This window comes from Staurois parvus, unplaced genomic scaffold, assembly GCF_062004578.1.
Source record: "Staurois parvus isolate SC_StPar_1 unplaced genomic scaffold, SC_StPar_1.0 ptg000131l, whole genome shotgun sequence".
Classification (NCBI taxonomy): Eukaryota; Metazoa; Chordata; class Amphibia; order Anura; family Ranidae; genus Staurois; species Staurois parvus.
Genome location: NW_028317927.1, coordinates 9,752,406 through 9,780,405, shown reverse-complemented (window position 1 = coordinate 9,780,405; position 28,000 = coordinate 9,752,406). Strand labels below are relative to the sequence as shown.

General features: G+C 38.7%; 1 protein-coding gene across 2 annotated transcripts in view; it reads left to right on the top strand.

Moving 5' to 3' along the window:
• The window catches only part of ARHGEF26 (Rho guanine nucleotide exchange factor 26), a 176,684-nt gene that overhangs the window by 79,412 nt on the left and 69,272 nt on the right, over positions 1–28,000 (top strand). For both annotated transcript variants that reach the window (XM_089672608.1, XM_089672609.1), the window contains 4 exons: positions 14,355–14,507; positions 17,229–17,358; positions 19,536–19,610; positions 22,149–22,238. In XM_089672608.1, coding sequence (XP_089528734.1) covers positions 14,355–14,507; positions 17,229–17,358; positions 19,536–19,610; positions 22,149–22,238 — 448 coding nt within the window. The remainder of the gene's footprint in view (positions 1–14,354; positions 14,508–17,228; positions 17,359–19,535; positions 19,611–22,148; positions 22,239–28,000) is intronic.

Sequence of the window (28,000 nt, the reverse complement as noted above, 5' to 3'; positions counted from 1 at the left end):
CTTCCAGCCGCCAGTGTCCAAACAACCAATAACATAATTAGTTGATAATGAGGATGTTGGACACCTGCACAGCATCCTTGTTTGCCCCTCCCCATCAACACTGGGGTCACATTAGCTCAGTGAGGAAGAGAAATACTACCCAGTACCAGGGTGCAAAGTTGTATTTGCTTTGGAAGAATAAATCACCTCTATTGTTAGGTGTCCTGTGTACATGGATGTTTCTGTATTATGTATAACTATTAGTTTAGTTTTTTACATTAGAATGGAGTGCCTTGTTCAGGATTTTAAAGGGTGCCTTGACTGAACAAGGTTGAAAAACACTGGGCTAGACAGTTGCAGTGCACCACAAATCTGTTCATATTTGATAAAAGTGAGCCAGTGTGATCATCTTTCCCAACAAAAAAATGTGATGCTTTTATTCATATGCTGGAAAAAAGTCTGTTTTTTTGTTTTTTTTTTTTGTATTCCATCATGAAGATATTGGAAATTGTAAGATATTGGTGTAATGTATGAACTACAAGGCTGAGGAGTAATCGGTTTGATAGGGCATGTAGGCAAGAAAGATATTAGCTATTTATGTAGTATATGGACAAGACTGAGGTGTATTCCACATAATGGATAAGGCACTTAGGAAAGGAAGTTATAAAATATTGGTATAGTGTGTGGACTACAAGATTGAAGCATATTCTATGTAATGGATAGGGCATGTAGAGGTTGTAAGATATTGTTGTAGTGTATGCATTACAAGATTGAGCCATATCCTACGTAATGGATAGGGCACATAGAAAAGCAATTTATATAATAAAGTTGTAGCGCATAGACTTTAAGACTGAGGGATATTCTATGGAATGGATAGGGCACATGAGAAAGGAAGTTGTAAGATATTGGTTTGTAACATATTGATGTGTATGGACTACAAGACTGAGGGGTAATCAATTTATTTGATAGGGCCCATAGGCAAGGAAGTTGTAAGATATTTGTGTAGTGTATGGACTAAAAGACTGGGGGGTATTCTATGTAATGGATAGGGCATGTAAGAAAGGAAGTTTTAAGATATTGTTGTAGTGTATGGACTACAAGACTTAGGGGTATTTTATGTAATTATAGGGCACATATAAAAAGAAGTTGTATGATATTGGTGTAGCGAATGGACTAACAGACTGAGGGGTATTCAATGTAATTGATAGGGCACATTGGAAAAGAGGTTGTAAGATATTGGTATTGTGTGTGGGCTATAGTCCAAGAGACATATTCTGTATAGCTGTATAGTGGATAGAACATGTAGGAAAGGAAGTTGTAAGATATTTGTGTAGTGTATGGACTACAAGACTGAGGGATATTCTATGTAATGGATAGGGCACATAGGAAAGGAAGTTGTAAGAGATTGGTGTAGTGTATGGACTGCAAGATTGAGGTGTATTCTATGTAATGGGTATAGCACATAGAAAAGGAAGTTGTAAGATATTGGTGTAGTGTATGGACTACAAAGACTGTCATATCCTATGTGATGGATAGGGCACATAGGAAAGGAGATCGTAATAGTTTCAGTCCTATAGCTAAAATTACTTCTTTGACGTAATGGTACCCATAGGGATATTTCTCTTCATCTGGTTTTCATGGTTTTGACTTTTTTTCTTGGAAACTTGACAGTATGTGTACTATACGCAATCATAATAGAAAGCAGTTTAAATGACCTGTTCATCCCAAAGTGATATTTTAGTTTAAGCTTCCTATATCTCTTGGAGGTTTAGCAATGAGGTTTCTTGCCTTTGTTCTGTCTGTCTTCTGGTGCTTTGGATGGTCTCGCTTTTCCAATTGCTTTCTCCATACTATAACATATTAAATTAAATAAAATTAAAGGAAAACTCCAATAAGAAATGGGGAACACACTTTTCATAGCTGTGGCAGTGCAGATGCTAGTCTCCTTAAACACACAATGTTTAATTTATGTTATCCCTTCTTTTTTATGTATATGGATGGCACTGTATTTAATTTAATGAAAAAAAAAATAGTTAAGCACCTTTTTTTTTTTATAATAAACATACAGCTGTCATGTGACCCAGATCTTTCCCAGCCTGTCTGCAGGGAACAGGGGCGGACTGACCATTTGGAAACTCGGGCACCGCCCGAGGGCTCGGGGTCAGTAGGGGGCCCCATGAGATGCCCCTGGTACCTTTTTCATAGGCTTTTTTGAGTTTGGGCAAGGACATAGGGCCCCATGATCCCCTATTGCCCGGGGGCCCCATGAGTTGTCAGTCTTGCAGGGAAACAGCTTCTATTTCTCTGCTGCTGGTCATGTGTTCAAAAAGTACAGAGAAAAAAAAATGAAATTATTATTAAATACATGTTTGAGATTGCCATAAAAATGTGTATTTGAACTCAAATCTTTATTATTTCTGTGCAAAAACATGAAGTGGGCTATCTAGGGTAAGGTCCTGCCAATCACAGACTGTTACGTGCCTCTCCAGCCTGTGTCTATTGCTTGTACGTGCTTAGAATTACAGGGAGGTGATGCCCCCATCAACCAACATGTAATATCCTACCGTCATAGTGTTTAGTTGTTTAGTGGGTATGTAGGAGGAAGTGGGCTGTCATTTATCCCTGTGTATACGACCACATGTGTGACTCTATAGTCATTTGGTCTGCACAGATAAGGAAAAGGAGGAAATGAACAGCTTAGAAGGGAATTGAAACTGGAGCATGCTCAGTAGATGTGGCAGTGGCTGGTCTACACAATCTCAGGCTGCAGCAGGGACACACACAATGTGAAAGGGACAGTGAACTGCAGGATTACCCATGTTTTTGCAGAATAAAGAAAACAAATCTCATACTGATGGAGTAAGTATGAACAACATGAAATACAGCATGTACTGACAGTTTTTAATGATGTGGGTTTTATGACACTTTAAGAGACAAAAGATACCATTAGATGGTCCAGCTGTTTGGCTTCCCAAAAACATCAAAATAATACCAGTTGCAAGCAGAATGACCTATTATATAAAAACAGGACCAAAATGGGTAAATGCAGAAACTATAGTCAAGGTGGACAGAGAAGTTCATTTCTATCCATACGAATTACGTGGGGTGAGTGGCGCAAATATGACGTCATATTTGGTACCAGTTCAGACACACCATGGACCATGCAAACTAGAAAATGTTTTCTTTAGGAAATACAAGTATATTATACAAATTGGTATAAAGGTGTCATTTTGTTTTTGTATGATAGAAACTGTTAGAAGTGTTTGGATCTTTTTTTTATTGCAAAAGCTCCCAGGTGTCGTTCAGAGCCCCTGCTTGTTTAGTGAACAGAGGTCTCTCACTCAGTAATGGCACCATTCAGAGAACACTGCATTTTCTATTTTTGCACTGGACCAGGAAGCTAGTGTAATACGGCTGCATACTATAGTACTTTTCAGTTTCCAATGGAAATGGCCAGGTATACTAGTAAAATAACATTGTAAAATTGTCTATACCTAAACTTCAGCTTTAGAGTTAACTGGCTGGTATTTTTCTTATATTGTATTATTGCCTAAGAATGCAGTTGGTCTTTTAGTACCTGGATATAAGTGAGAGCTATAGGAGAACCATTTGATATATAAACTGTCACCATGGTTTGCAGTGGCAGCAAATCTTAGACAACTTTATGGGGAAAAAAAAGTAAAAATATATTTACAAAATGGCTTACAGGGCACTGTGTTCTTCTTTTTGGATATCTCTCTTGGACTCTCTCTCTCCCTCTCATTCTTCCAAAGCAAATATACTTTTGCACACTGGTACTGAGTAATATTCCATTGTCTCTCTTCTCCCTCAGTTTTTCTCTATCACTGAGCTAATGTGACCCCAGCACTGATGGAGAGGGGCAGGGGAGGGTCAAACTAGGATGCTGTGCAGGCAACTGACATCCTTCCTATCAACTGATGATGTCATTGGTTGTCAGGTTGCAGGTGGCTAGAAGGTAATAATGATGCACAATGGAAACCTGTGGCTTTGTGTAACTAAAAGGCAGGCTTGTTCCACTTGTATACAAGTTTTGGGCAATTTTTAGACATTTTGCCAAGGCACCCCTGAAGAAAACTTAAGGCACCCTGGTTGAGAAAGGCTGGTTTTAAATAATACTTCAATTATCCAGTCATCTGAAACGTAAATTCCCGTTCACTTTAAGGGCTTGTTTACACTTACAACGGGGGGGGGGCAGTAAAACAGAAAAAAATTTCACTGCGCCCCCTTTTGCTGCAGATGCAGTGGTCAGGGATGTGCACATGCCATAGCCACTGTGATTTGCTTTGTGGCCACACCAGAAATCATACTCCCTTTTATCCTGCAGCAGCTAGCATTTTTGGTGCAATAGACTTCAATGGGACTGCACCAAAAAGTCAAGTGTTGCGTTTTTTTTATTTATTTCAGGTGCCTATATAGCGCTGTCTATTTACGCAACACTTTACATATATATATATTGTACATTCACATCAGTCCCTAACCCTCAAGGAGTGTACAATCTAAGGTCCCTAACTCACATTGATACATACACATACTAGGGACAATTTAGACAGGAGCCAATTAACCTACCAGCATGTCTTTGGAGAGTGGGAGGAAACCGGAGTACCCGGAGGAAACCCATGCAGGCACAGGGAGAACATGAAAACTCCAGGCAGGTGGTGGCGTGGCTGGGATTTGAACCAATGACCCTAGTACTGCCAGGTGGAAGTGCTAACCATTTAGCCACTGTGCTGCCCCATTTTGCATTTTTTTGGGGCCAATAGGAAAGTGCTGAATGGGACCTTGATGCGACTTTGATTACCAGAGAGTGTAACGTTCCATCAAAATGACTTTGACTCGACTTTGCCACTCAATGTATCATCAAAGTCACATTAAAGTAGTGCAGGAACCTTTTCACAGTCGCTGCAACTTTGAAAATGTTCCTGCACTACTTTGATGCGACTTTGATGCAACACTGAGTGGCAAAGTTGAATCAAGGTCACACTCAATACTTTCCTTTTGTCAAAAAAAGGTGTAAAAAAACATTTGTTCAAAAATGCATTGCAAAACACACCATAAAAATGCAAAAAACCAACACCCATTGGTGTAAACCAGGTCTAATAGGGAAATGTGCATCTATTGGAGAGAATGTGTTTTTTAATTTTTTTATAGGTATAGACTTGAACTCTGCAAAATCTTGGCATGATGCAGATTATTTTTCTTTAATGGATTGTCCTCTTTCATCAGCACTCAGTATACACCTGCAGATGAAGGTCCTATTACATAAGCAAGGCTTCTAGGCGTAAGCCATAGCAGATGTTGCTTTTGTGATAAGGTGGTCATAGCACAAGGAGTTTGACACACTGCAATTTACACAGCATATTGATGAATGCATTGATTGCAGTACACTTTTATTTTAAAACTTTGAATTTTTTTCAATATTACATATGTTGTTATATCTCCTAGATTGTAAGCTGCAAGGAGCAGGGCCCTCGAACCCCTCGTGTATCGCATTGTATTGTTACTGTACTGTCTCCCACTATAATGTACAGCGCTGAGCAAACTATTGGCGCTATATAAATACTGTATAATAATAATATCACGTAGCATAGTGTTGTTATGATAAGTTCCTTACATATTATATATGAAAGGAGATCTAGATATCAGCAACAACTAAAAGTGCCAACGCTTTATTTCAGAAATGGCACCAAATTTCTGTAGACCGGACCATAGAAATCAGTTAGTAGTCAGCCATTTAGAAATATTTTAGTTATGATAAATTTGGGCCACAAATTTGGTAAGAGAGTGTGCACATTTCTTGAGACGTGCACCTCATTTTCAGGTCCTGTAGGTCCAAAAATTGGAGTCTGACCCATCAGTATAGGTACAGTTAAAGGTAAGCATGTTTTTAGCTTTCTGGATTTATCAGCAAAACTACATTATTAAAATGCAGATCAACCCACCATTTCTAATCAGGCCAATCTTTCTATTTTGTAAATGGTGACATCTTTTGTGCTTAGCCAGCAAATTCTGATTTAAAGCCGTATTAAACCCAAAAGCAAATGTTAATTATATTGCAGATTACCGGTTGTTAGATGTGGTGGCTGTATTAGTTTTATTTTGGGGTCTTTTGATTTTTTAAAAGGAACAAGCTGTCATGAGGATGCTGCATTACAGGGATGAGACAAACTGTTTATAGCTGACAAGGGTGCTTCCAATGATTAGCTTTTATTTATGTAAAACCTTCATCCCAAAATGAAAAATAAAATGTAAAATAAAAAGCTGTACACATGGGCGGAAAGTCAGATGGTTCCTACCGAACTGTTTTCAGCCGATCATTGGCCCGTGTGTACCCAGCTTGAGAGGTGCAATCACATGTGAACACAAATCAGTGACTTTCAAATATTTTTCAAACCACTTTCTAAAATAACCTCATTAGGCTATAGCAATACAGAATAGTTTTAGTAACTCGGTCATGCTATTAAATGCCAGAGGTAACAGGTAATTGCTAAACAAATAGAACAAATGGTTCCTTTAGGTGTAAGCTATATAAATAGCTTGTAGTAGCAATCAGTTGCACATGATGCACAATATTCCAATCATATGCTATTGGTCACTACAGGATGCTAGTCCATAATGCATGCCATCTGTGTAGCGATCAATTATTCCTTCTAGTGATTGATCCCTAGTAATTTTAGTAGCAAGAAATTAAATGTTGTTGTGTAGGTTGAACCTAGAGGTATGCTGTACTTTGCCTATTCAGGAAAAAGTAATAGATTACCTTAATATACCCCATGTACCATACTGATACTTCTTCTCTTCCTTGCACCCATTTCAATCCATTCTTAACCTAAGAAGAAGCTCTTTCCTGCCCTGCTAGGACTGTGCCTAAAGAGCCTGGTATGGCTTTTAGAGGAACTCCAAGCATGTTTTTTTTTTTTTTTTTTTACTGTGGGGTCCCTCCTAACCTACCTACCAGACCTAAAGGGTTTGGTATGTATTAGGAGGGGACCCCATGCTGTGTTTTTTGTTATTTTTGTTTTGTTTTTTTAAATAAAACTGTATTTAAAAAAAAGTCAGTGCTGCTGCAGCAGGTTCTATACATTGTACAATTTAAAGGGACCCCCAGGCATATTTTTATTTTTTTATACTTGAAGCAATGAAAAATGGCTTCCCCTTTAAAACGGTACTTTTTGAAAAACGGTTTTTCACTGATTCATGTCCCTTAGGGCAGTACCCAAGTCCCCATACCTCTTTTAATTTTATACGTTCGAGTCCCATAGACTTGCATTGAGTTTGAAGTTCGCAGTCGAAAATTCATTAGGTTTCAAGGTTCGACCCCCATTACTATCTCATATCAGTGAGAGGAAAAGTGCCCCAATGCAAGAAAAGGGCCGCATCCAACCGCAGGGCTTCAGTTTGGAGACCACTATTACATTCAATTAAAGCATGTCTTGGGAGATATACAGCGTATTTTCCGGCGTATAAGGCGACTGGGTGTATAAGACGACCCCCTAATTTTCCAGTTAAAACATAGGTTTTGGGCTATACCCGTCATATAGGACTACCCCCCTTCCGAGGCAACACCATTTAAAAACGTCAGATTTTTTAATTGAAATGGTTATGACTTACCGGTACTTAAAATCCTTAAAAATCCTCATGTTCATCCTCTGACATCATAAGTTCATGAATGACATCTTGTGATACATTTGTAAGACAGTCATCATATGGATCAAATTCCAAATCAAATGGTTACCACTGGATGTGCGGTAATACGGTAGCTTTGGCTACATACAGTATACAGTATATATACAGCCCGCTGGATGTGCAGTAATGTACATACAGTATACCGCGCTGAGCCAAGCTGGCGCAAAACAAATGTCCCTATGACAGATTAATCTGTCAGCCCGCTGGATGTGTGGTATATACAGTATACTGAGTATATATCACTGTGGTATATACAGTATACTGAGCCAAGCTGTTTCAAAACGTACCGGTACATCCCTACGGTAATCAGACTGCTGGATGTGTGTATGTACAGTAGCTGAGGCTATATACAGTATACACTGGGCCAATCACGGCGAGTGATGTATTCTACTAATGAATACAAAGCCTGCTCGGATTGGCTGAGGTTGTGACATCATCAGCCCACCTCTCTTACTCAGCCAATCCGAGCAAGCTTTGTATTCATTAGTAGAATACATCACTCGCCGTGATTGGCCCAGTGTATACTGTATATAGCCGCAGCTACCGTACATACACGCATCCAGCGGGCTGATTACAGTAGGGAAGTACCAGTACGTTTTGAAATCGCTTGGCTCAGCGCAGTATACTGTATATACCGCACATCCAGCGGGCTGACAGATTAATCTGTCATAGGGACATTTGTTTTGAGCCAGCTTGGCTCAGCACAGTATACTGTATGTACAGTATTACCACACATCCAGCCAGCTTGACCCAAACAAACTCAAGGTTCACATTTTATACCCCGCGTATAAGACGACCCCCAATTTTTGGGGTATATTTTTAAGTATAAAAAGTAGTCTTATACGCCAGAAAATACTGTATTCCAAAAATGCATATGAGTTTCTACACGAAAAAAAAAATTGAAAGGAAAAGTCATCCTTAAAAGCACGAGAAATTAAGAAAGGACCTCATATTGGAAATAAACAGCTGAAGTGTGTGTAAAAGCAGTTTTATTTGATAAAGCGTTAAAGTGATGATTTCTTTAATTTATTGTCATGTACTTCGTGAGAATGAATGCTGCATTTTGTCACACTGTAGAGTTTCTGGGTGGTTTTGTGGAGCTGGAGTGTGGATCTCCATCTGGTATGATTTAACAGAAGTGCTAAGCTGGTGTATACCTTTTTCCTCCCCTTGAACAAAGCTTACTTCTTTCCGTGTGACTTGTATACCTTAACGTTTCTTCCTGCAAATGCAATATGGGCTAGTGTTCAATAGGGAAAGTCTGTGCCTGCCTGTCATTGTATGTAAAATGCCAAGTTATAGTGAAAAACATATATTACGTGAAACAGATATCGTATGCTGTTACAGACAGATAAATAAATGAAGACATATATGGAACAAAAACCCAGCTCCAATGGATCTACTCTGCCCTACTAAGTAGGGGGCTTGGTAAAGGTGGCACACTCGTAAGACTCACCTATTTTTATTTATTTTTTAGTCCATTGTAACTTCACATGATGGATATATTGCACTTCATATTCGAGAATACAAGAAATGGAAATGTTTATCAGAGATGTAACTAGAAGCCCCAGGCCCAGTTATGGTTTCTTTACATGCAACAACCATCAGCTATTCTGTTTATGTGTTTTGTTGCCTAGAGCACATTTTGTTCTTTGGTGAATATGTTCACTAGATGCTGAACAGCAGTCGAACACACAGTAGTTATTCATGTAAGCATAGACAAATACCAGATACCCCAAATGATTTATTTATTTCTAATAGTGCCTCCATCTCTCTTTGTACTAGCCTCCTGTAATGCCCTTTTCCTGCATTGCACAATACAGCAAATCTAGCAGACTGAACTTGGTCACTAGAGGATACCTGGGTGAAGATCTGTACAGATCACACATATGTAGATGTAGCTGTATGTTATTCAATCCCCTGATGTACCCACCCACAAGGAATAGGGCACCCTTATACCATGTACTTTGGGTTTAGAACTCAAACATCAGATGGCCATGTGGAAATAGGATGCTGGAAGATATTTTGTGACCAGTTCTTAACTTATTTTTTTTTTTTTAATTTAGGGAAAAATGCTCCACATCTAAAATTCATACTTGCAGTGCACCTAGAGTGATTGAAACAATCACATTTCAATAGTTACTGTTGTGTCAAAGTTATAATTTTTTGCTAATCTTCAACTGGCTTAAAATAAGAAGTAAAATCAAATGAGGTTGATTTACCAAGGAGTAGAGCTTGTTCACGTTGCAAAGCAGCTGTGATGACTTCAATTATCCAATTGTGTGGGCAAAAATCCTTTTATTTTCCTTGCACACTTGGGTACTCTTTGTAAAGTGAATTTTCACTTAACTTTCACCTCATTCACTAAGCTAAGTGAAAATTCAATTAAAATAAACGTGCCCATAAATCAGTGTCTGGTTACTTAATGCGAAGAATACAGTTTGTACCTATATACCATACATCTTTTATTATTGATCTTTTAGCTGTTTCTATTTTTTGTGTGATAGTGTAATAAAACTTCAGCACTTTGCTCTAGCAGTAGTGTGTTACTGTATAGTAAATGTAGCTTTGGTCACTGAGTTTACTGTAATGTGTTCTACTTCTTTAATGTTGGAAATGCATTTTCATATACAGAGAGTCCATGGAATGCAATAGATATTTATTTGGAACATTCGCAGTTGATTGCCAGTCTGATTTAGGTCTGTCTATGTTCTGGATCCAAACTGAGAGTTGCACAAAAGATCATTGTTTCTCTCATTGAAAGCTATCCTTATCTGTCGGAAGGGGACAATGCCAACTACATAGCTTAGTTTCTACCAGATGACATTTTGTCATTTTTTGGTACACAGTAAAAACTGAGCATGCAGGAAATAAACTTGGGGTGAATGCAAATGAAAAAACCCCGTTTTAAAGAAAAAAAAAATCTTAACCATAAAATTAGATGTTGTACTAAATATGATTGATTTGCTGTCTGTGCCCTCTCTGTGTTAATATCATCCGTGGTCAGTAGAAGCCATACTGTGTCTGTGCCTGACCCCCACCATCACCACCATTTACAGCTTCTGTATGATATGATGAGGAGTAAGCAGTGCTTGCTAACTGTATTTTTAATTCTTCTGAATTTATATGACTTTCAGAGGCATAAGAAAAGATACCTGCTTTTCTAGAATTGAATGTGGATTATTTTAGATGGTCAGCTTAGATGCTAATAGTCCTCTTTTTGAATTTAAAAAAAAAAGTAATCATAATGGTTAATAGGATTTCTTCATACACAAATATAATTATAGGATATTTTTGTACCAGTGACTATGGCTGGACATAGACAGGTGTATATCTCACCAAGAAAAGAAGGTGGAAGATATCTGCCTGTTCTTGAGAAGCATGGCAAGTCCTACAGCATACTTTCATTTTGTCCAGTGAATTCATAGTCACTTCCTTTGCTCTTTTAACTGGGGATATTGACCCCTTTGAACATGACTGTGAGTGATATTGAACATTTCTTAGTTTAAAAAGAACTCCTTATCATCCTCTAAGGTTTCCATAAATGGCCTGATTCTTGTCCAGGTGTCATATCCAACTGATGCATTTGGGGGCAAGATCGGGACATTTAGAGTCAAGGCTATAATCGGAATTCTCAATGTAATGAGAAGTACAATAAATGAATATTGTGTTCTAATACATAAACCAGAAACCACCATACACACAAAAATACTGTTACTCAATACATCGGATTCTGCAATAAACAATTCCTGTTCAACCAGGTTACAGGTAAACAAAGTCAATAGCAAAGCAGGTTACATTTTTGTATCTCCTCATTTGTTCATCGCTGTAGGCAGTTATAGAGAGATCACTCCACTTTCACAGTGTAGTGGATGTAAATATTGGGAGACGATAGGGACATTCAAGGGTATTAAATATTCTCTCTACCACAAGCCTAACATGGCTCTGCAGCTCTAGTGCCTAGATCCTTTAGCTAGCGTGTAAGGACTGTCCTTCCATTGCACACATTACTTTCACCTTGGACTTCGGCTTCTAGGTGTTAGAGTGAAACTTCAGCTGAAGGTTTGTTTTGGATTGAGAGAGGAAGGGTTAGAACCTGTTAATTTATGGTTGCTTTCTCAATCCCTGGTAGTAAGATTTCCCTACATTTAGGAATTGATTTACTAAAGGCAAATACACTGCTCACTTAGCAATTGAAAGTGTACTCTGCAAGGGACATTTCCCCAGTAAATGTGAACTTAGTGAATGTAGTGAAGCTTCACTTTGCAAAGAATGCCCAATCATGTGCAAGGAAAAAAAAAATCATAATTTTTGCTTGCATATGACTGGATGATGGAAGTCAGTAGAGTGTTACCTCATTCACCAAGCTCTGGGGATAAATCCCTTGTAGAGTGCAACTACACTTGCCAAGTGAGCAGCCTATTTGCCTTTTAGTAAATCAACTCATTAAAGTCTGAGACACATGAGACGAAGTGAGGGGAAGGCAACCCTCTTCCAATATAGATACCTGTTCCAATGACAGTTGTTCATTTCCCCTTGCTTCCTGCTCCAGTGAAATTTGTAAAGATTTGGACTTTACCCTCCATGGTCTGTCCTGAAGACAATATCTGCCATGATGTTCTTTTCCCAAGGGCATACACAGACACTTATAAAATTCTGGCAATTGAGCTAACTCACCACTTGAAAATAAAGTTTTTGCTGAAGTTCTACTTAAGTACTGGAGGATTTATTAAATAATGCTAAGCTTGCAATTTTATTATATCAGGCCAAAGTTAGCATTGCATTTGCTCACAGTCATACAAACACAGTTTATTTTAAATACCCTTGTTGTCCTCCCCTATTCTTTTTTTTTTTTTTCTTCTGTCTCTTAAGACATTAATACAGAACATTAAGGAATTAATACTTGGCACCAATTCATAATGGCATTACCAGCCTATTTCAGCTTTGTAAGCACAGCCTAGCGTGTAATGTGAGAAGGCAGATTACTGTTATGACTAGCTTGTAATTTAATTTTTTAGTTTTTATTTGTAGCTCACAAGAGACATGCAGAACTTAGCATTCTAAACAGTCCTTGGCCCTTCTCAGGACTACATATTATGCACAGAACTGGCACAAGTAAACATTTTGTTTGGCAAAAGCGATCATCTTGCAACATTAATTTCTCTTCCTGTTCGTTATCCACACTTGTAACTAGATCACGTGTAAATTTAACCTGCTACCTAAACAAGTCACCTTTGTATAAGAACTGGAATAGTAACTGACATATGACATTTTACATTTAGTTTCTTATCATTCACTGGGTTATGAGAGTTGTATACTCAAGCAGGGCTCTTGTATTTCATGTAATAATTAGGGTCCAGTTCACATCTATGCAGCTGGTGTAATGTCCATTTCACCACTCTGCAAGCGTTAACACTAAGGCATGCTGTTTTACGGCAGCTTATTCATTTTGCTTGAACTGGCTGTGTACCTCAATGCACGAAAAACCTGACCTAAAGCATTTTTCGAAATCTAGTACAAGTACATGGGCTACTACTGTATGTGTATGATGGGGTGCCAGGCTATGTAAATGGCACCACAGTGCACATAGTACAGTGTACCTGCATTTCAGTAATGTGGGGTAAAACATTTTACAATGCTATAATCCATATTCACAATGCTGCGCTCCTTAATCTTTACACAGATTACTTAACACCTCTAAATTAAAATAATGTGCTTATAAATATGTGTCCAAATACTGTTGTCTCTATAGTGCTGGTGCCAAATAAATCTTGTGCGCTCTTCTATACACATGTGCTGGTGCAGCACTCCATGTATGGATTCCAGTGCCATGTCCCCTTCTGGTGTTCCCACACTGACCGGGATCTGTGGACTCTGTGCTAAAGCATCAGGAGTCAAAAGCCCTTGTACTGCTGTTTCCACTGGCACAACTGGACCCCCTAGCTATACTGGTTACTGCTGCTCTCCACTCTCCACCACTCTTCCACCATATGGACTTGACTCTATAAAGATGTCTCTCTCATTATGCAAAAAGACAAAACAAGAGAGGGCTCCATAGTGTAACTCCACTTTATTGTATTGCACATACAATTGGTTTACGCTCACTTAGATGATGCAGTGAAAGAGCAGAGATTGGCAAAACCAGAAGTTCCGCACCAGCCTGCACTGCATGTGCCGGATGTGATGTCACCGGTTGACTCCACCTAACATGTTTTGCCCCTCCACAGGGCATCAATTTTACAATGCATTACCACAATTCAAAAGCATAGAGCCTGAGTTATAATGTGCATTACCATTTATTTCTATGGACCCCTTTAACAAATGCAGAAAAAATTGTGCAGTTTTTTTTAATGTTTTATATGAACTGCCTGGCCAGAAATTTTAGGTGTTCTTGAGTTTTCCTTAAAAAAATGTCATTTATGGATTTTAAGTTTGTCTCAGTCACTTGAATATCCATACCTTTCAAGTTGTGTCTGTGGCTTGATCTGTTAAAAATATGGCCTGTCATTCAGCAGTTAGATCTTCTAAGCATTACTGTCTATGCCATTGATAGTATAACATAATTTTCAAGTGAAATGCATCTCTTGGGTCCAGTCTGTTCATCTTGGTGCATTGATATGTCTGTTGTATGATTGATGACCTCAATCTTGGTTCTAAACTGTGTTTTTCAGATTCTTTAAGGAACTGGAAGGGAGACATCAAAGAAACATTCTCATTGAAGATATCAGTGATATTGTGGAGAAACATGCTAAATCTACCTTCGACCCCTATGTGAAATATTGCACTAATGAAGTCTACCAGCAAAGGACGCTACAGAAATTAATGTATATTTTTTTCTTTAATCTCCTTCTCTTGTACTCTGTGATTTTTTTGTTTTCTTTTTTTATTTCTGTATTGCTTCCTTGCTATGTCACACCAAGGCAGCATAGTTTAAAAAGAAAAAGTAAATCTTGGCACATTCAAACCCAGTTTTGCCTGCATTTACTATAAGGAGGGGGAATTTTTGGGGTCAGACGAAGGGGTGAATTCTAGAATATAAAGTTAAAGGTTGTAGACTAAACTCCTCATTTGTAGCTTGCCATACTCATAGCGAATGTGGACATACAGTAGATGATGGAATGGGATCCAGCATGATAGGTCTTTATAGGAATTATTGGTTAAAAATTGATGATGGTATTTATTTGTCATTTTAAAACCGCAAATGTTTAAAAATATCCAATGCCAGCAAGTGTAACATTGGTCATAAGATAAATACAGGCAATGCTACTGAATCCCAGATCCTCATCAAAATAGGGAATTCAGATGTGGGATGAATGGAGGTAAATCTTCCACTGGGTGTTGGAATTCAAGTGTAGAGTTGTACACATTTAATTTTTCATGACATATTTACAATTCTTAAATGCAGTAGGGACAAAGTAGTACACTTATTATGAATAGAATCTATTAAGAAAATCAGTATGTTTAAATGTTTTCTTTTTCTTTACGAAAGCTAGCTAGTGATGCTCACTGCTTTCTAGAAAAGTAACAGATTTTATTATTAATATTTAACATTCCTCAGTAATGTAACTTTTTTTTTTTTCCACTGTGTGGTTGTGCCGCATTTGATGAGGCTTTCCACTTTCAGGAAGGAAGTTGGAAAGTCTTTCTGCTTCTTCGTCTGGTGGCTTTCTACTGCAGGCACTGTGTTGGTTTTCTTCTTCTGAAATTAACAAAGCCAGCAAGTTTGGGAAGGCTGCCACCATCAGTGTTCAATTTGTTGAATGGCAAAGGCCCAAGAATGGACCACCTTGCCTCCAGCTGTCACTAAGTTGTAGAAGTGGGCTTCACACCCATACAAACCCAATTTTTAAGCTAAGCTCCATATTATGATACGTTATATTTGCATTATACACATATAAGATTTTAAGCATCTTTTCTAAAAAAAAAAACTGTTGTGAGCACAGCATTTTACTAGGCTTATTTAAAGGGAAGCTGACAGCTGGTGCAACAAGGATCGGTTCAGATTCGAATCATCTATGGGCAAGACTGATTGTACCCAATATGATTGTTGTATAACTTGGTAGATCCAGCATGTCAGATATTTCCATGCAATTATTGCCAGTGGCTATAGCCAATAGAAATAATCACTGTGTTCTCCCAGCAGGGAAGATTCCCCTGCTCCCTTCCCCAGCCGGGATTTCCCTATCAACACTGACGACTTGTTTATGGCTTGCTTAAAGCTATTTCACATCTGTAGAAGCAGGCACTGGTAATGTACAGAATGTTTGTTCAGGGCTTTGTAGGCCACAGGTGCTCCTGACCCCAAGAGCACTCAAAATGCAATCTTCAACTCTAATGCAGGCTATAGACAATGCGATTATTCCCATCAAAAGAGTCAGTGTTGATGGGGGAATCCCTCCTGTGGAGCTTTTAGTTATTGTGTTTTCCCAGCAGGGGGAGCTGTCCCTGCTGGGAGAGCACAGTGATTATTGCTAGTGGTCATAACCTCTAGCAATAGTCACATGTAAAAATCCTACATGCTGGATGTACCCAAGTCATACAACATCCAAATCGGGTACAATCAGTCTGCCCAGAGATGGTTCGAATCTCGGCTGCTCCCTGCCGAACCGACTGAGATTTGAACCATCTATGGCCAGCATAAGCTTGTGCTTGAAAAACTTTCCTTGGAGTTCTATAGTGTAAAGCATGTGCTTGTGTTGACAAATATAGATACATGCATTGAAGAACTTAGGACTTTGAGTAAGAACTCAGATTCAGGGGTGCAAAAAAGAAGCTTTGCAGATAACAGAAGCTTTTGTAATGCTTCACATGCTCTTTTATTACTGTTAATGTGATGTTCAGTCATTTGTAACAATTATCTAAGGTTCCTGTTTTTTTATATGCAAATTTGATTACCTGTGCTCTTTGCAAATCCTCATTGCTCTTACTTAAAGTGGTTCTAAAGCTAAAAAAGGGACCAAGGCAGCAGAGAAAGCCATTGGCTCCTGCTGTTGTCAATCAAATGCTGTGAGGCGGGACCAGGCAGGGGGGATAAGCCATGCTGTGTGTGTCTATAGATGCGCATAGCCTGACTCAGGATCTTGCCCAAATATCTGCCCCATAGCAAGAGGTTTGCTATGGAGGCAGACACAGAAGAGGAGGAGAGGACAGAGCTGGTGGGAGATCTCAGAAGATGAGGTTCAGGGCCAATCTGTGCAATACCTTTGCACAGTGCAGGTAAATATATGTTGTTATTTTAATTTAAAAAATCCTTTAGAAATGCTTTAAATAAAAGAGAATAAGTTAGCATAAACATGCTTGTTCTTGGTAACATTAACTATTTTTTGTTAAGGGCACAATGGAAATTTCTGGATTCTGTACAGTTGCGGTGATATAAAATCAATAATTTATGTTAATATATTTACTGTGACAGGATGTTTTATTTCATGGAAAAATTCCTTTTTTGATGATTGTTTTAGACATGGTATCACTTTCATCTTATCATGTCATTCATGTGAAAATCAAATCGGTCATATTTACATATATGTTAATATTCTTTATTTTAGATCTACAAATGCATCTTTCAAGGATGCTCTGGCTAGAATTGAGACTCAGGAAGAATGTAGAAATTTGCCAATGATTTCCTTCCTCATCCTCCCCATGCAGAGAGTCACTCGACTTCCACTTCTCATGGATGTAAGCTTTCCTTGTCTTACCTTTTTTATGGCCTATTTTTTGTTCTAATGAATGACTACGCTACTTACTGAAGGTGGTGGGGCTAATAGAAGTGACGGAGATTCCCCGCCAGCACCCGGAGATCGCCGTGTAAAGCTGACAGGGGAGAGACCTTGTGTGTAAACAACACAGGTCTCTTTCCTGCAAGCAAGAACATGCTGCTTTGTATTTCTCTGCACAGAATTCCCAGGATGCCCGCCGCAGTCTCACTATAATCTGCTGATTGCCACCATTACTAGTATTAAAAAAAATTTAATAAAAATTCCAGTATATATATCGCCATTTGTAGATGCTATAACTTTCATGTAAACTAATGAATTTACATGAATTGGGATTTTTTTTTTTAGCAATGAAATGTAGCAGAATACATTTTGGCCTAAATTCAAGAAGAAATTTGATTTTTTTTTTATTTTTTGACTGAATGTTTTATAGCAAAAAGTCAAAAATATTGTGGGGGGTTCAAAATTGTCGGGGGTTTTTTTGCTTTTGGCGCAAAAAATAAAAATTGCAGAGGTGATCAAATACCACCGAAAGAAAGATCTATTTGCGGGAAAAAAAAGGACAAAAATGTAATGTATGTACAGCGTTGCATGAACATGAAATTGTCAGTTAAAGTAACACAGTGCTGTATCACAGAAAATGGCCTGGTCAGGAGGAGGGGGGGGGGAATCCTCTGGAGGGTAAGTGTTTAAAGTGATTTCATAAACAGGTTAAAGAGAATTTGCAGTATTCAAGAATAATGCAATAATTTCCTTCACAATTACAGCCTTATTAGCCATGTAGCTCTATTTCCAAACATTCCCTCATTGCTTGCCATATGGTTACTGAACTTGGTCTCCATTGTAGGGTGCTGAATCTTCAAAAAAGAGCGAGCCATCCAATAGCACAAAAAGTAGCCAGCACTTACAATCCTAATCCACAGGGACGGTTCATTCATCCTGTGAGCAAGGGCAGTAGAGTGGTTTAGTGGTTAGCATTTCTACTTTGCAGCACTGGAGTCCTTGGTTCATATCCCCAATTAGGATACTGTTTTTTCATGGACACTATGTTTGCATGTTCTCCCTTTGCTTGTGTGGTTTTACTCCGGGTACTCCAGTCTCTTCACACACTCCAAAGACATAGTAGGTTAACTGTCTCCTGTCTAAATTGACCCTACTATGTGTGTGCTTCTATAATAGCAATCTTTGATTGTAAGCTCCTTGAAAGCAGGGTCTGATGTGCATGAATAGTTTGTAAAGCCCTGTGTAAAATGCCTGTGCTATATAAATGCCTGTGATAAATAATAAATAATGGTTATTTCTCACAGTTTAAGATTCAGCAACATAGATGCCCATACTTTTCGTTTGTGTATTTCTATACCAGTAGTATGTTCTTGAATTTACCGATACTGGATATTTCCCATCCTATATAGGGCAGAATATTTTGAAAGTTATGTGTTGACAAATGCCATCTTTATAATATCAGATTTTTAAAAAAAAGTTCCAAGATTTATCCAGTTGCATGCAACATGTATATAGTCAGTAGTCAGAGGCTTTCCCACATATAGGCTGCTTTTTAGACAGGTCTTTATCCTCACAGAATAAGACTTCTTCAGTCTCTTAAGCATCTAGTTACAGTCTGTTTCTGGTCTTCAGTTACATGCAAACGTCTGAAGAAGAACTTTTGCACCTACATACTAGTGAGATTCTTGTGTTTTAAAAGCTAAAACTGGGTATTGTTTGCAGACACGGTAGGAATTTCTTTGAGTTCTTGTTAATTCATCTTTCACCTAATGTCTTCTAACTAACCACAAGCACTTGCACTCCCATGCACTGCCTGTGCCTTCTTCTGTGAGCTGTCATCAAGGGTGAATCAGAACCTTACCTCCCATGTTGGACTGCATGATTGGGTGGGGGTTGCTAAAACAGCACAAGCCACCGGCTGATAACTAAATTATAGATAGTTTTACATGCTTTTCATGTAAGCTTATGTGTGTAAATTCTTGATATTTTTCCAGCTGAGAAATTTTATGGTTACTTTATTATAGAGCTAAGTATATATTTAATGTAAGGCTTACAGTAAATGGTCAATATAAATGTTAACTTTTACTTTAAGTTAATTTCATGCCCGGCTCTAACTAGATATTATGTTTGACATAGACAATCTGTCAGAAAACACCTAAAGATTCTTCAAGATATGAAACCTGCAAGAAAGCCTTGAAAGAAGTTAGCAAGGTAGGTGTAATTCACCTTTTGTTCTATTCCATCCATGCTGTTCCATGTATTTCTACTAGTTTCTAACAATTAGAAACTAATTTGCTTTAATAATTTTGATTTCTGGCTAAAGTTTTCAATTTGGCCTGTTTCCATCCCCAGGACAGACCATTGATTCAGTTTGAATATGATCAGCGGAAGTCAACAGCTGTTTTCATTAACTGCATAGATGGCCATGCATTTACATGACATCAGAAGTTTTAACATCTACACTTTTAATAACCTTTCTCTATTAAAAAAAAATAAATAAAAAACAGTTTTGGCCTTAGATGTACTTTAAATGAAAAATATGTAGAAAACAATTACATAGCCACAAACTGGTAAGAACCAGAGAAATCAGTTTTTAATACAAGAGTCACTATGACTTGATAAAAGCTAATTTCTGGAACATTGTTTTCACTTTGCGACGTGTACATTTATGGGTGAGCAATAGACTTTCAAATAGAAAAAGCAACATTTATGCTCCCTTAATTGGGAGTGTAGTCTAAATGTAATGGGTGATTACCTTGACTATTTGCATGTGTTGCAACCCAGAACTATATAGCTTGTTTAAAACCTGCATACCTAAGCATTCTGTTATTTCACACTATTAAAGTCTAACAGCATACTTCTTTAATGTGAAAAACGCCCCTCTTATATGAACAGGAAAACATATGGCTAAGACTGTGTATAACTATGCCTCTGGGAACTTCCATTTTAGGATGAACTTGAAAGGTTTCCATAACTGATGTAATTATCTGGGAATCAACAGTGCAGAGAATGTTTCAATTGTTTCATATAGATTTAAAGACCCATGATAACATGAATATTTAACCTATAGCTCACTGGTCTTTTTAAGATGGTTTTTATTAATAAAGAATGCTGGACATTTTTGGTGGCCCATTCTGGTTCTAATCTTAAAGTAGAACTATAGGTAAAACTTTTTTCCTTTTGGAGAGCATGAGGCAGGGTTAACACTCCTGTCAGAAGTTTTTTTAATTGTCCCATTGAGTAGATATCCCTTCACTTTCTGTCCCATAGCCAAAACACGAAGTGAAAGAAAATCCTTCCAAAGTGAGGCAATCCCTGTTGTCAAAATGTTAAGAGTTTTTTTTTTTTCCAGAAAAATAGGTGGAGGGGAAATCTTCCAGTGTGAACCCTGTTTCAGGTATAACTTAAGAGGGGGATTCCCCTCCCTCCAGGGAGATTTTCTCTAATATACTATGGTGTCTCTGGGACAGGAAGAGAAGGAAAATGTACCCAATGGTAAACCACCCAAAAAAATAATAATAATAATAGTAATGAGGGTTTTAACTCTTCCCTAGTCTATCAAAAGCTAAAAAAAGAAAAAGTTTATCTATCCATAAAACTTAATAGCTGGTTTTTCAAAGCACAGCTTTCAGTTAGCATCACACGCATTGGTTTAATCTTGCTCTTTCTTTTGGAAACTGAAATAATCAAACCAAAGAGTGACAGTATTTTAACAAATAATTCTGGAGAATAAATACAGGTAATACTGTGCATGATGAACTAACATTGGTTGTGAGCTGCAATTCTTGCAAGTTGCGCATGTTACGACTGATCACCACCCAAGGCATTCGGCATTCCAGTCAGTGTTACCTTATACTCACAATGGAAAGTGATTTGTTTTGAACTAGTTAGGTTTCAGGGTCTCGTGATCTCCAGCCTGCAGGTCTGTCTGTATTCAGTACATCTACATAATTGTGCTTTCCCAGTTTTTAGAGAAGAAGCTATCCATTTGCTGACTAGTCATCCAGGAATCATTGACAGGCTTGGATTTCAGAAGTACACATCACCTGCCTTTGAGGCTTGGTGGAGATTTGGGAGTAATATTATATCATTTATCATTAGTTTCTCCAGGAGCTCTGACCAGACCTTGAAAGCTGGATTAGAAATCCATGCAGAGTCTACATATTTGCCATATTTATAGAAAAGTGATACTATTGTATACTTTGGTATGCATGTTAAATGTACTCAAGATTTACTACAGAGCAAAATTGAAGGTACATCCATCTGTTATTTATTAGTTTTCGAAAAAGCCTCTGCCAAAACGAATGAGTTCAACCATTTATGGTATAGCTGAATGTAATGAGAGAGTGGTGTTGTGTTTCTGAAGTTTAAATGTATTGTGGGCACATGTATGTATTGTAGCTGTAAAAGCTTTAAAACCAAGAGGGTAAAGACTGGGAAGCTTCACTAGTAATGCAGATGATTTTATGGTGTGTCTGTAGATTTACTCTACTTAATATCTTTTATAATTTTAGCAGTTCCCCTTCAATGAATTATCAGTGGAAAGGGTCTCCCGTAACATACTTTCCTTTGTTAGTGCTGCATGCTAGGAAGCCCCCTCACCTGTCCAGCACTAAGGATTGTTCAGTCCACAGATCTATGGTTCATGGCTGTACCATGTGCTCGAGTTTTCATTCATATTTGAGTGACAACATATATGTGTGTGTGTTATTTTTTAAAATAATATGATGTATTATCTTCTTATTTTAGTTGGTTCGTCTGTGTAATGAAGGAGCGCGGAAAATGGAGAGGATGGAAATGATGGTGACAATTAATTCTCAGCTAGAGTTTAAAATTAAGGTATTTTTGTTCTTTATCTTTTCATTGCCACTTAGGACTCATGCTCATGGGTGTAAAAAACGCCACTTCTAGAGGCATCTGGCTTTTTTTATACCTCTGAAGACAGCTGCATGTTGGCTAACGTGCCCATGCACATGCAGATGTTTAAACACATATTTGTATGCCACATGTGGGGGCGCAAGAAAAACAAAACTACTTACATTCCCAGAGAGGCGCTTTTGATGTGTAAACATGCATACAAGTGCATAAAAGTTCATTTATGGTCATAACTGCATTCTAGTGGCTAAAATAAATTATTCCAGCCAATAGAATGAGTTTACATGCAAACATCTTTAAACACCATTCGTAGGTAATTACATGCCAAAACTAACATTTTTTTTAAAGCTGTATTTTTCTGCTTACATATGAATATTTTAATATGCCCATGTGCATGAGGCTTTAGGCCATTTTCACACTGTTTCACACTGCCGGTAACATGCAGCCTGCAGATTCCAGTGGCAAGAATCTTAGATTCTTGCGACTGGAATGACTGGGGCATGAGAATAGCAATGGCCACCCAGCCTTTAAACTAATGGCAGGCTGACAGTGGATGTCACTGCTTGCATATTGCCGCATAGCTGAAGTTATGAATGGCTGTGCCTAGAGGCAGTCCAGACTCGGACATCCATCCATAGCCGCAGATATCCACTCTGTGTGCAGCTTCATGTGAACAGCGGTTGCCACTGTTAGCCTGTCATTAGTTCACATAGACTGAGTGGCCACTGCTATTCGCATGTCCTGGTCATTTAAGCCTCAAGAATGCACTGATTCCTGCCACTGGAATCTGCTAACTGCATGTAACTAGCTGTGTGAAAGAAGCCTTAGATGTTAAATAAGACTTTATTTGCTTGGCCCCCATTCGGGTATGGTTTTCATCTTTAAATAAGCACTGCTTATTCTTATTTTTGCAAAGATCAGCAATAGATTCAGTACTGAACTTGCAACAGTTTTCACATATTCAGTATTGAACTTGCAACAGTTTTCACATAAAGTGTGTTAAAAGTCAAAATACCTACCCTTAAACAAATATGCATGAAGTGCCGCAAAAATGAAAATACACCCCCAAAAAATGCAACAAATAATGCATCAGTCACTGACTGATGGTGTGGAGCTAACATGTCTTCCCAGCCATAGCTACAGCTGTGACTTCTAAGTATGTGCAAGTGTGAGTCTTAGAGTAGTAGTCGGAGTGATGTAGAAAAAAACAAATCCAACATTCAGAACTTAGGTCTGCTTTAAAATCTTTTGCACACATAGGAACTGGTCAGGAGCATGTTTATATTGGATCAGTGCTCATTTTTGGGCAGCACCACAAGAAATTATAATCAAAGTGTTTTTTTGTTTTGTTTTGTTTCTTGGAAAGAGGAGATTAAGGGGGGATATGATCAACATGTATAAGTACATCAGTGATTCATATAGTGAACTTGGTGTAGAGTTATTCACCCTGAGGTCATCACAGAGGACAAGGGGGCACTCTTTATGTCTGGAGGAAAAGAAATTTAATCTCCAAACATGGAAAGGTTTCTTCACAGTGAGAGCTGTGAAAAAGTGGAATAGACTCCCTCAAGAGTTGGTTCTGGCCAGCTCAGTGGATTGCTTCAAAAAAGGCCTGGATTGTTTCTTAGATACACACAATATAACTGGATACTAACATTTATAGGTAAAGTTGATCCAGGGAATATCCGATTGTCTTGTGGGGCATCAGGAAGGTTTTTTTTCCCAGCTGGAGCAAATTAGATCATGCTTTGCTGTTTTTCTTTGCCTTCCTCTGGATCAACTGTGGGTATAGGATTATAACTTTATTTTTTTTAAGGTTGAACTGGATGGACTTTTGTCTTTTTTCAGCCAGACTAACTATGTAACTATGTTTCTTAGTAAACCTGTCTCACTGCTCATGTTTTGCACCATTCTGCTTCCAAATGAAAAGTCATCCAGTTGATCTCAACAACCAATTTAAATTCCAAGACAGAATGTATATGATAAAGCATCTCTGTCAGCTACAACATACTAGCACAATGTAAATATTTCAATGGAAACATTTTTCTTTGTTCAAATTTCTCAGAACTCTCGAGGACTGAAGGAATGTGAAGGTGTCACTGAGCGATTAATCTGCATTTTCCATAGCGATCACTTAATTTGTTTTCACTTCTAAATTTATAACCATCGTGTGTATTTTAGGGAAAGTTTCAAAGCAAACCAAAATTTCCTGTTTTCCACACTCATTATTTCTGCAAATCACCTGGGATGTCTCTTGTTGTTTTGACTTCATCTGTCTTCACTTTCACTAACACAAATTGTTACCTTTTACTTTAGAGCTCTAAACAGCTGTATTATGAAACACGTAAAGCGTCAGTCTAGCTAAAACTGACATTTTAGTTTATTATAGCTAGTTAAGAATTACATCATCAAGCAGGATCTCCTTGCACACAAATTCATGGTCTACAAAGCTGCTGCAGTCATCACAAGGAGGGCATCATTCTCTTTGGTGAAATTAATATAAAATATTTTATATTATGGAGAACATAACAGCAAGAGTATGATCATCAGAAAAGTGGTAGCACCAAAATCTCTAAAGCAGGCAAGAAAGGAACACGGAACTTTTAAAAAGTAGGTCTTGTTGCTGTAGTCCCCAAGTGGTATAGGAAACCTGTGGGTGATTCAACCTACTAGACTGTGCCTATAGCTACTGGGTGAACGAGACAGCCTTTAAAAAGTTATCTAGAGAAATATGAGTACTGATCTTCTTCTAGAAATGTTAGGTGCTTAGTTGTGAAAGCTGTGCTCCAGCCAGGGATGCCCCTCAACAAACAATACATCCCCTTCTAATTGCTTCACAAATTAAAAAAAAGTAACATGACACATCAGGTTTCTTCTCTCTTCCGCACTTAGTGTGCAAGGGTCCTTTTTTGGGTGTCTTGTTGACATGGACACTTCCTCTTGGTTGCCCAGTGACAGGGTCATCCCAGGTCTTGACTCCAGCGACATAACATCACAACAAGAGGACCAGTCTCAACTCTGGTAGAGGCGCCAGTGAGGGACATGGGAAGAAAGTTAAAAACTACCTTAGTATTTTTCCAAACACATTAATGAATGATGAGGATGGGGAAAGTGGAGAGCATTTTGCTGGAGTGGGCTTTGGTCATTGACCTGAAACCAAGTATGCAGATCAGTTAACTAAAATCTAAAATAAAGCAGGCCATAGATGATTCGAAGATTAAACAATAATTCTTGGTCATTCATTTTTCGCATCATTAGTGTGCCAGCTGCAGCATGTGATTTTTGTGTTGCAGTCAAAAGTGCTGGATCCAACATGCTGGATTTTGTTTTGAAAAACAGCAGTCAACCGTTATTGCCAAGCCAAATGATAATATTACACTCCTTGAAAGGATTCTCATACAGCCCTTTAGTGCTTGGCACTTAGACTAAAGACTTCATTTAAATCTTTTTTTTTTTTAGTGGGGCTTTAAAGTGATTCTAAAGCTTGTAGTTTAAAAAAATAAATAAACATGTAATACTTACCTGTCTCTATACAACGGCTTTGCACAGAGTGGCCCCACACCTCTTCTTTTTGGGTCTCCCACCAGTTGTCCTGGCTCCTCCCCCCTTCTGAGTGTCCCTAATAGCAAGCCTCCTGCTGCGGGGGCACTCAAGCAAGCTCTCTCCTGAGCCATGCTCCTGTGATTGGACATTGTCCATTTGCACACAGAGCACAGCTCAGCTCTGTCCCCGGTCTCTTCTCATTGGCTCAGTGGCTGTGATTACAGAAACAAGAGCCGTTGGCTCCCTCTGCTGTGAGTCAATAAGGAGAGAGACACCCAGGAGAGCTGCTGCTCTCATGTATGTGTCAGGGAAATAGTATGCACAGTCGTGCATGAAAATGTGCGCATTCCAGGGACAGTCTGACCATAGGGGCACTTGGGCTCTGCCCGGGGGCCTGATAAGAGGCTCTGTCACTGCCCCTCTACTTTTTGCACAGCACCAATCATACACCAGTCTCTGTACATGGTGCTCTCCTCAGCAACTTCCCGATAGTCCCCATAGATCAGTGACATGAAGGTCCCCACACACACATAGATCCCCTAACCTGAGCACAGAATGGAGACAGCCGAGAGTAGACAGTGCAGAGAGCCCGCTGTCCAGCCACAGACCAGGGAATACCCCCTCCAGGAAAGCCATGCATGGTAAGCCCCACCCCTCCTCTGCAGCCCAGCCACCAGGATCACTCACTGCTCCAGCTCTGCAGCGCTGATATTCCTTTTATTGTGTTGTGTCCCCAGCTGGGATGATTCAGTGATGATCCTGTGTGTGGATAGAGGATAATCTTCTCTTCTGAGTGCAAATCAAGAGCATAAAAAAATATTGGAAACCTAAAACTGCCATGTCCATCAAAGAAACTAGGGCCTAAATATATTGGTCCCTTTTCAGGCAGGAGAAGGATCAATCCGGCAGCATATGAACTTTTTTTACTTGATTCTTACAGGATTAATTCTGTATTTCACGTATCACTGCTGAATCCTGATGTGCCTGACCCTTTCCCAGATCGGGATCCAGAACATCCACCACCATTTCTAATCAATGGATCTGAGGAATATGAAGTGGAAACTATTCTGGACTGTAGAAGGAGACAAGGGGTTGTACCGTATTTAATGAAATGGAAGGGATTTGGCCCAGAAGAGAATTCCTGGGAACCGGAGTCCAATGTGCACGCTACATAACTTTTGCGGGCTTTTTTCACAGCTTATACAGAAAAGAAGCTTCAAGTTGGCATCCGGAGGCTGCCCATAAGGGAGGGGGGGGACTACTGTCAGGGAAATTGTATGCACAGCTGTGCATGAAGATGTGCGCATGCTCATAATTCTCGAGTGACAACTAGATGTGCCCTACCTTATGCACATTTGCAACATTTTTGGCGCTCACTCGCTTATTTAAAGTGGCTCCAGAGACCAGAAGATTGCTGAGTGGTCATCAGCTTCTACTGTTTGTGACCTGATTCTGTACTACCCGGCCCATCCTGACCCTGCTTGTTAGAAACATTCCGTCGCTGATTTAATATGTTGCTGGTTGTAGATGGGGCTCAGGTAAATATGGGGGTGGGGGGTAAGGAGGAGGGTGCACCCAGAAGGTTTTTTTATCCTAATGCAAATAATGCATTAAGGTTAAAAAAAAAATAAAACATTCTGCCTCCAGAACCACTTTAAACATTTTTATTATATTTTTCAAGCATGTAAAAACACACACACAGCATATATAATAAAGTGGTAGATCCTGAAAGTAAATGACCTGAAAATTACTAACTGGGTTCTGGCATGCATATTGTGTTATTTGCCATTTTTTTGTACTCTTACATGTTAGTCATTCTTTCTCTTATTACAAGACACTCCTTAATTACGTGTCATATAATGTTAAACCTGAAGGAAGATCTGCCACGTCCTAACTCATCTTCGCTATTTCCTACCTTTCTTAGGCTGTGTTGCCAAATGCAGTGAATGGAATGACGGTTTTCCTATTGTTTACGTTTTTCCGGAGTGAAAAGAATTTACATGGCCCTGAGGATCCAGTTGAATAAAAAACATTTAAGAGAGTGAATCATGTTAAGTTTTTTGGAATGCAGTGTATTATTATAAGATGCCAGGTACAGAACAGCAATTAACAAGTGAGGATGATCATGTGAAAGAAAACACATTCCTTCCTTGAATAATGAAATTCATTTTCATTTTTGTATG